This window comes from Ostrea edulis, chromosome 5, assembly GCF_947568905.1.
Source record: "Ostrea edulis chromosome 5, xbOstEdul1.1, whole genome shotgun sequence".
Classification (NCBI taxonomy): Eukaryota; Metazoa; Mollusca; class Bivalvia; order Ostreida; family Ostreidae; genus Ostrea; species Ostrea edulis.
Window position 1 is genome coordinate 18,341,777 of NC_079168.1, and position 10,136 is coordinate 18,351,912.

The 10,136-nt window shown below is 37.9% G+C and overlaps 1 protein-coding gene across 1 annotated transcript; it reads right to left on the bottom strand.

Moving 5' to 3' along the window:
* Positions 1–4,221: 4,221 nt before the first annotated feature.
* Positions 4,222–10,101, bottom strand: LOC125650863 (uncharacterized). Its single transcript, XM_048879421.2, has 2 exons — positions 8,405–10,101; positions 4,222–8,231 (listed from the first exon to the last, which is right to left on the bottom strand). The coding sequence occupies exons 1-2, from the start codon at positions 8,409–8,411 to the stop codon at positions 6,058–6,060; spliced, it is 2,181 nt and encodes a 726-aa protein (XP_048735378.2). The 5' UTR covers positions 8,412–10,101; the 3' UTR covers positions 4,222–6,057.
* Between the last annotated feature and the right edge of the window lie 35 nt (positions 10,102–10,136).

Below are 10,136 nucleotides of genomic sequence, written 5' to 3' on the forward strand. Positions count from 1 at the left end.
AGGGATTCTTAACATACATTTATATTTATTTATAGACATAATAAGAAAGTCACTGCTATCTAAACCCCAATAGAAAAACAGCACACGTGCATATAGCTTATAGAATAGAATATATTTATTTCTAAATCAGAACCCCAATTGAATAGGCATTTAATGAGATGTTACATATATAAGGAAGGAAAAACCAAAAGACAGGGTTAACATGAATTGAAACAGGCTAAAATTACATTGGACAAAAAGGAAGAAGTCACTTCACTTCATATGGTTAAGTTCAAGTAAACAAATGGAGCTGAGGAATTTTCCTATAAGGAGTTCATTATTTCAATATCTTCGCAATTCAAAATTTAAAAAAAAATCTTCGTCAGATAAATCAGTAAATGTGTTCATTTTCGAATATGCTAATTTAAATAATTTCTCTCTGTTGACTAATTTGTCACAATGAACAGAGACCTATATAACATGCATGTCTCTGTAATGAAATGAATTCATCTTCTGCTACATTTTCTGCAGATACCTGTCCCGCAGTACTGTCCAATATATTTCTGAAAGGAAGATAAACGAAAGGTTCATGGCAAACCAGACCACCACAACGACCACGGAACCCGCGAAATGCTGACCTCAAACGATACCGTTGAAACCCCTGCACCATCAACTTGTTTGCCAGTAGCCTGCCTCGATTTAAAATCAACCACACGCAGAACAAGCTCCCGCATATCGAACCAATCGAGAGACACGAATACCACACTTAGGAGACAACGGAACATTCCTGCATAAATACGGAAAGGCGATGACGGAGAAGCAGAAATCACCCCGACTGCCACAAAGCCGAGCTGCTAGTTTGCTGTTGATATCTATTTTCAATAAAACATCCAAGTATTGAAGCAGAAGTGGACGATTCTATGGTATCTTTTATTTCATTATTTCAATATCACTCGCAGGATGATATACAAAATACAATGGTGCCAGAAAACGCCTCGCAGTAGCGATGTAAGTGAGCGGGTCAAAGGATCTAGTTTTAATTAGATTGACTTGCTGTATTTACAAGACCAAGGACCGATTAGAATGCTGGAAATCCAATGGCGTGATATTTTTTTTTCATCTTTATATCGTCAGCTTGTCCATTTGTCTGTCTGTCCATCTGTCTGTGGATGATTTTGTTAATAAAAGATGTGTCGTTTTCTGACTCATGAACGATGAATAGTAGATACCAGAAATTATATTAAGCATATCTTCAATATTCTAAGTAACACTCTACTGCAGAATAAATATTCTTACATTTACGTTAATTGCTCCCAACAATCTTCATGTGAAAAAGATGTGTTTATTCTTCAAAGAGCACAAATTAACTATTTCCCACCCTCCAATGTGCCTTGTGTGGGCATTAGTTCCGCTAGGACAGTTCTAGTTGCGGGTGCAGCGTAGTGCAGCGATCGTCTTTTCGATCGGGTGTTTACTGTGTGGTGCACTTGGTAACGCTATTCTTAGCAGACGCCATTTCCAAATCCTTGCTTCAAAATAGGCTCTGCTTTTCCTTTTTTTTCTAAATATGTCATAGGCAGCCTGCTACATTGCTTCACGCGTGGTTCCGTCGTGCCGGGGCACTACTTGTTGGTAGTCCTTGAGGGCTTTGTCGATGGCACTGGTGAAGCACTTGCGTAGCGAAGGTACTTCCGATCAGGCAATGTTGATCCAATGACAGCCTATTTGCTTAGAGCGACGGATTTGTCTGGGTAGGTCGGTTGGTTGACTGTATATGCTGAACATCCCGTCGAGATTGTTTCACTCATATAGATACGTCACCATTGAAGGCGAAGGACTGAAAATGTTTAGGTATATGTTCAGCGCTTACGACCCTTGAGCAAGGGGGGATCTTTATCGTACCACACCTGCTGTGACACGGGGCCTCGGTTTTTGCGGTCCCATTTCCCCCTTACGACAAGCGATGGATACCATTATAACCCGGAAATGTCTGGGTCGGAGGTGTCCAACTGCTGCCAATATAGAGATTTGGGGTGACTCCAGAAAACTCGATGACAAGACTTGTTTGGAAAAAAGGTGTTGATGAGTGCAAATCTCAAGTAACCACGGTGTGTTTTTATTGAGCTAGCGAAGTGTCCTAAGCAGCGGGCCGGGAACTATGATCTGTGACAACTCTGGCGTTAAAATTTCCGAGTAGGAATAAGTGCTTATTCGCTAGTATTTATATGACATTAGCGTCAATGCAAGGCTCTCGTATAAAACAATCTTAACATCAACAGTTGAACAAAGTGTTGGGGCGGAAGTGAGGGTCAAGAGGAAGTTGTGAGACAGGGAATAGAACCGCGCTGCGTCCTGGAAAGGCGATTCAACTTGGGAAAGGGGTGAATTGCGTACTGCAAAGCCAACGCCATGCATATGACACTCATCTGGTTCCAGTCCCTGCCAAAAGGACGTGTATCCTTGATGCTGCCGTTGGAGGGGGAAACATGTCGCCTGTATACAATGTCAATGTTGAGCCTGTATAGCTGGTGGTCGATGATGGTTGTTTTTCCGATGTTGTAAACTAGCACGAGATTGTCATATGTAGCAGGACACATTGTCTTCATGTTCGAAGTTACTAGTCGCAATGCTGGTAGTTCCTGATTTTTGTTCTGTTTTCTTGGTACGGTGATTACAGCTGTTTTGGGTTTTCACTTAAGCTCCAAGCAATTATTGAAGCAGGCAGATTGTGGTGAGTCAATACCTTACCAGCTGGGGATTCCACGGCTTGAGGCGGGTGATAGTTGACCAGTGGAACTGCGACGATCCCTCCCATCGTCGAGGACAGTCCGTAGCGCAAGATCTCACACAAATCTGCCAATCCACTCTAAGCTTAAAACTAATTAACTGCTGTTTCCCGTGTATATTTTGTTCGGACACAGCGACAATAGAATAACTACTCTAGGGAACATGCTTAAGTATAGGATCCCAGGGTGTCCAAAGTGTAGAATTTCCCCTTTCAGCGTTGCTGACAGAGACCATCAGAAAAAAAACCAAGCAAATATAGTTGGTGCCAGATCATCTACCGGAGGGTTTCGGGAAGTTAAAAAAACTACCTTAGGGGCTCCATTCTTTGCCCCAATCGCGTTGTATCCTTTAAAGATTACTAGTACACACTTGTTTTATATAACACCAGCTTCCTATCAAAGTGACTGGGTTCCTCGTGACTGGTACAAAAACGTACATATCCTATCCTCCTTATATATATAAAAGTATTTTCCAGTCTGTACATATGTACTCTGGTTCTGTACCCATATTCAAACTTACTGGTTCTGTACCCATTTTCAATGTATATGTCTTAAACAGCAGACTGCTGAGAACACGACCAGCTCTTCAATTCTAAAGAATACATGGCAAGTATTGTACTCGAGTTTCTTCTATACTCGGAATAAATGATTTACACCGATTTCCATCATGATTTTTCTCTCAGTAGAATTCAGAATTACTGGTGCAGAGTGTTGTAAGCAAGAGGCAGTCATAGAGGCACCACACTGGCAACTTACCAATTACATTAAAGTAAAACAATCCTGAATATTTAACAGTTCATATATCTAGGTACAATGTACATGTAATTGACGACTCCATACCTGACATTCTTGAAACTGAAATGAACATCACATGATTTACAAAATAAATATTACAAGAATAAGTACCATGTGCAGGCTAGGCAAGAACATCACGAAGGTAGTGTGTAACTTTACAAGTCTTTCTTCTCACTATACGACACAGACTTAACTAAATGTTCAATCTTTTATCTAATATTATAGAATTCCTTAACCCATTTTAGGGAAGTTTCGACATTTCGTATAACATTGGAGTAATATAATCTTCCTATTCATCATTTTTGAGTGTTGACGGAATTTAGTACTTCTAGTCGATGGCGTTAATAATCGCTATGCATTCTCTGAAAATAATGTCGTAAATATTTCTCTCTCTCTCTCGCACACACGTTCATTTCTAATTCTTTGTATTTTTGAGAATCTGACTCCGCAATGAGAAATATTCTTTCACTATTTCAAACCCCAAGACGATGGAAAGACCTGTAATTGTTCGCGGACAATTAGGATTACTAGTTCGTTATTTTTGAGACTCTGATTCCACTCCCAGTTCCCAGAACTTTACGCCCTTAATTTCTCAATTGAAGTGACCAATAGCATCCATTCGATGTATCACTGGAAACAAAGATAACAATAGCACTCCGCCTCTTAGAAAATAATAATTAATGCTTTTTATTTTGCAACACAGCAAGAATTTAAAATCATACACATAAATATCTTCCCGATGTCGTGCATCATTAGCTAGCGACCAGAATGAATGTAATAATTTTTACTCAATAAAAACTATCACTCTTGACATTAAACCTTATTTTTTAAATCAAAATTCCTTGAAATACAATTATTTTTACAATATCTACTCAACAGTTACAAAAATATCCAGTTTTAGATACGGATTTTATCAATGTTTCCTGACAATAGATATAAACCTAACTTCCTCTTACTATTCCTAGATATTTTTCATGTTGTTCAGATTGTATAAACAGGAAGTTTTTCCTCATCATATGGATACAGATACAAGTAGTTGAAGTTGTTCTCGATAGCTATATACATTGCCATGACCACCAGATGCATTTACAATGCACAGAGATAATTCTGTTACAGCATTATGTCGCGGTAGCTCAATGGTAGAGCGGATATGACCTTAACACAGGGGTCCCTTGTCGCGGCAGGCGTTGGCACGTTAAATAACCCTCATTGCTATGGCCCTGAGCGCTAAGCATGGGTCTACATTTATGGTACTTAATCTGCAGCTGGTGATGTCTCAATATGAGTAACAAAATATGACAGGACGACAAACAAAGAACAACTGATTAATCTTATTTTACAATGGTTTGCTTGCTGATGTTGAATGCTAACAAAGCCTGCTGACTGAATGCTAGCCATCCTGATCCTATCCTATTAATCTGGGGCAATGCTAGTAAACGCAACTGAAACTACATGCAGCATCAATGCTACCAGAAGTAAAAGTTGATTGTTCTCTTCTTTGTCAAATCAAAATGAAGTTTATCATTTTGAAATCATGTATTTCTCCTACATTTACCTAATGCAAGTAATACTTTGTTTCATCGATCTTCGTAAATATTACAAAATCAGCATCAATTGTCTGAAAGCGAGTACATGTAAATACTGATTTTCGTTGTTGACAATATTTACAGGTTAAATGTTAAATCCTAGGCCTAGTTTTAGTGCTGATTGTTTACAAAATATGCAAATGTTACTTTATGTATTAAATATAGGTCTCATAATAAATATCAATAGCCATAAATACGTAAAGAATATCTGTCACTGTAGATAATTCCCGTCTTATAAATACGTAAAGAATATCTGTCACTGTAGATAGTTCCCGTCTTATAAATACGTAAAGAATATCTGTCACTGTAGATAGTTCCCGTCTTATAAATACGTAAAGAATATCTGTCACTGTAGATAGTTCCCGTCTGATAAGTACGTAAAGAATATCTGTCACTGTAGATAGTTCCCGTCTTATAAAGAATATCTGTCACTGTAGATAGTTTCCGTCTTATAAATACGTAAAGAATATCTGTCACTGTAGATAGTTCCCGTCTTATAAATACGTAAAGAATATCTGTCACTGTAGATAATTCCCGTCTTATAAATACGTAAAGAATATCTGTCACTGTAGATAATTCCCGTCTTATAAATACGTAAAGAATATCTGTCACTGTAGATAATTCCCATCTTATAAATACGTAAAGAATATCTGTCACTATAGATAGTTCCCGTCTTATAAATACGTAAAGAATATCTGTCACTGTAGATAATTCCCGTCTTATAAATACGTAAAGAATATCTGTCACTGTAGATAGTTCCCGTCTTATAAATACGTAAAGAATATCTGTCACTGTAGATAATTCCCGTCTTATAAATACGTAAAGAATATCTGTCACTGTAGATAATTCCCGTCTTATAAATACGTAAAGAATATTTGTCACTGTAGATAATTCCGGTCTTGTTACTGGTATCATACCAACATTCTAAGCAACTGTGCAATGTAAAATAAACAGGAGGTCCTGGAGTACCACTCGGGGCAGCCGGAATTCTTCATGATGTGGATCCGCTTGCAATTGTGGGCCAAACAGTAATATCGTAACGCATCTTCATATTTGCCTAACTTGGTTGCTGTAACTGCAAGCATGATGTAGTTTAAATGCCTGTTGATCCGGTTAGAGAACGCTAGACAGTCTCTCAATGTTAGTGACAATTCCTCCACCACCTTCAGATTGCTCATGTTTGAATAGCAAAGTATTTTCAGAAACACAGAGTACATTTTTGGTGGGATGACAACACGAGACTCTGTGTGTTTCATCATGACCACTTCCAGGGCTATTTCAATAGGTACGAGAGGCATCATCCTAAAGATTTCGAAATCATACGAAACTGCAAGTGATGCTTTTTCCATGGAACTAAATCCTTGTCCACACATATTTTCCTCATAATTCCCAAACGTTTGGACACCGTGACGACTGCTGCAGTATATGTATCCCAGACCAGCTTCTAAACGTTCATCATACTCTTTGATATATGATAGAGCTGCTGAAAATCTTCCAAGACAATAATGAGCAGCAGCTAGTGTAAGATTCCCTTTGCTGATATCCGCAAATCGGGTGTGATTCAAGTAGCAAAATGCTTTCCTAATGTATTTGTAGCGGTCCCGAGTTGTACATTTTGTTAGTGAAATATTCAGGTATATCAATGCAAGCTGTGACAGATTGTGATAGCGACGTAACCTTATAATGTCCATATCTGAAGAATCCATATTTTCCTTTATCTCTAATGTCAGGGAATTCTTGAGTTCTAATTCAAGTATATCTAACGACGGCATTTTTGGTTGTCGTGCAAGTATTTCACTAAACAGTCCACAATCGAGAATATCTTCTTTGCGTGTTCTACTTACAGGTTTGCTGTAAGATGACACAAGGATTTTATAGTCTTCCTCTGGTTTCGATATTGGAAAAGAATGTGGTGTTATCTCTTGTCTAGCGCGTTCCAAAGCCTTTTTAAGATGAGACAGAGAATGACATTTAAGCAAGCATCGCCAGCCTTCATTGTGTATTTCAGAGAGCCGAGAAGATATATATGCCAACTGCCATTCTTGTACTTTTCCTAAAAACATATTATTTTCTCTGATGAAATAGTTTGGACAGAATCCAGTTTCCACCCATGAAATCAGTCTTTGAAAGCAAATATCAACACAAAACACTAGATGCTCGGGCGTCCAATAATCGGACGGTGTCTCTTCAATTGTCCAATACAAAGCAGTTTTCAGGAAATAAGAGCAAAGACCGCTTTTCAGGATAGGATCTCTCGAGAAGACCTCCTGATTCAAAAGTTTGAATATACCATACGTCAAAAACTGAGTGTCATTGAAGGCGTAGACCAATGTCTTCTCAGCGACGGAAAAGGATAATCTCCATTGCAATGGGTCTTGTATCCACTCTGATTCATCAGACATAGTACAGTCTGTATAGTTCTCATTAAGTTGCTTTGATCCTATTGCCATTAAATGACATCCATTGCTCTTTATCCTGCTGACTAGTTCTTGAGAGGGCCATCCATGTGCTCTTCTTCTGATGATCCATTCGTCTGCGCATTTCGGCCATTCTTTGTATTCTAAGCAAAAGGCCCTATCGTGATCTGTTCCTAGATCGTCCGTCTCCAATACACAGGGTCCGTGACGAACGCCACCTTTCGAAGATTGTTGAAAGGTTTGTAAGAATGCTTCATTCGATAGATAGTACTCTCCACACATCGTCCTCGTTGCATCTCGAATGTGAGAAAGGGGAGTACAAGGTGTCAGAACAATAAGTTTGAAATAGCCTGGGGGAATACCTGGAGGGTTTACCATTTTAACCACCGCAAGATATTTTCCCAGATTTTCTGGAGTAACACTTACAACTTTAGTCAATTTATCGACATACATTTGGTCAACGTCTGATCCTTGTATACGAAAACCTTCTGCACAACTTCCAGATCTTATGACTTCAATCTGGTTACCAACCGAGTCCAGACGATCCAGAACGTCCAAAATGTGTCTTCTCAGTCGCTGATTTTGTGGGTCACCAACAGCATTCAGAAGATTATCAGCAATGAGATGCGAAAGATGTGGATCATCTGTCCACAGATTTCTACTAGCACCTGTAAACAATAAAGACTCAACATTTCATTCGTCATTTGTAGATTTTAAAAACTCAAGTTTTTATTCATCTTAGGATAACATGTTCCCATCATGAGTTTACCTTAAAATTCAATTGAACACCACAATTATAGTCATATGTAAACCAGACAGTAACATTCAAGTTTTAGCATACCTTCCATTATGCAGCACGTTTGGAGACTGTCTCTTTGTGGAGCATGTTCAACTGAACTATTGTTAAAACTGCAGGAAGTTTAAATCAAAATCTACCGGAAATCACTTCCAACTGCATGCAATAGGTCTATTGGTTCGATAGGATCATTTTTGTCAGTCTGTATACACACATATCTCGCATAGAATATTCATCAGTCTTCAAGAACCGTTCTGTCTTGTTTTATGTTTGATCCATTGAAAAGGGCATTTGGAATTAACAAAAATCCAGATTCAATGAACATGAAATGCATTATTGTCAATTTTGTTTGGCACATGAAGTGGATAACGGGAGTGTAGGCTTAAACCACAGCGCCTGTGATGTGGACTTCAGTGGAGTTCGGTGCGCATGCGTGCGTTTGGTCATAATTTCACTACTTAGGGATTCTTAACATACATTTATATTTATTTATAGACATAATAAGAAAGTCACTGCTATCTAAACCCCAATAGAAAAACAGCACACGTGCATATAGCTTATAGAATAGAATATATTTATTTCTAAATCAGAACCCCAATTGAATAGGCATTTAATGAGATGTTACATATATAAGGAAGGAAAAACCAAAAGACAGGGTTAACATGAATTGAAACAGGCTAAAATTACATTGGACAAAAAGGAAGAAGTCACTTCACTTCATATGGTTAAGTTCAAGTAAACAAATGGAGCTGAGGAATTTTCCTATAAGGAGTTCATTATTTCAATATCTTCGCAATTCAAAATTTAAAAAAAAATCTTCGTCAGATAAATCAGTAAATGTGTTCATTTTCGAATATGCTAATTTAAATAATTTCTCTCTGTTGACTAATTTGTCACAATGAACAGAGACCTATATAACATGCATGTCTCTGTAATGAAATGAATTCATCTTCTGCTACATTTTCTGCAGATACCTGTCCCGCAGTACTGTTCAATATATTTCTGAAAGGAAGATAAACGAGAGGTTCATGGGCTGCATCGTTCACCCGAGTCACCTTGGTCCCGTTGTGATTTTTAAGAATTATTATTTTTTCAATCTTTATTCACATGATTTTTTTTTAACCACATATTGTGGCCGCAAAGGGTCACGCCATAAACAAGATAGAAAGTAGAAAATCATGGTACATGTATGCCTTGCCATTATAGAAAGCCAATGCGGTCAAAATTCTATCCTTGTAACTGCTATTTTTTAAACTACGCAATGCATCATTCGTTCGATTTAAATGTAAAAATGTTAAAGGTAATTTGATGTGTCCAGTATAAAATTCATTTATTAGTGCAATGTCAATCCATTGGGTTGAAATGGCTGTGTACATGTTGTTACGTAATGCATTATCCGTTGAATATATCTAAATAGAATTTAGAAGTTGTCAGTTTGTGATTCATTCTTTGATAAGTATACAAGTATATGCAAAACTTGTTTGAGGTATAGGTAAATCATTTGGTTTATTAACCTTTGATATTGAATCTTAATATGTAATTATGTAACATGTCAACCCATCATTCGTTCAAATTTGTAAGCTGCAGTGTCTCATTATGACGACAGAGGGCGTGTGATGTATCAGAAACATACTTTAGCCTTTCGGAGCTTCTCTAGACTTGAGCTTGAGTCATAATCGAAGCTATTTCCCATTCTGCATAGACATGCACCTATCATAGTTAAAGTGGGTGCAGGGGGGTTGTGGGTTGTAGAAGAAAAACTAGGAATTAAGTTTGT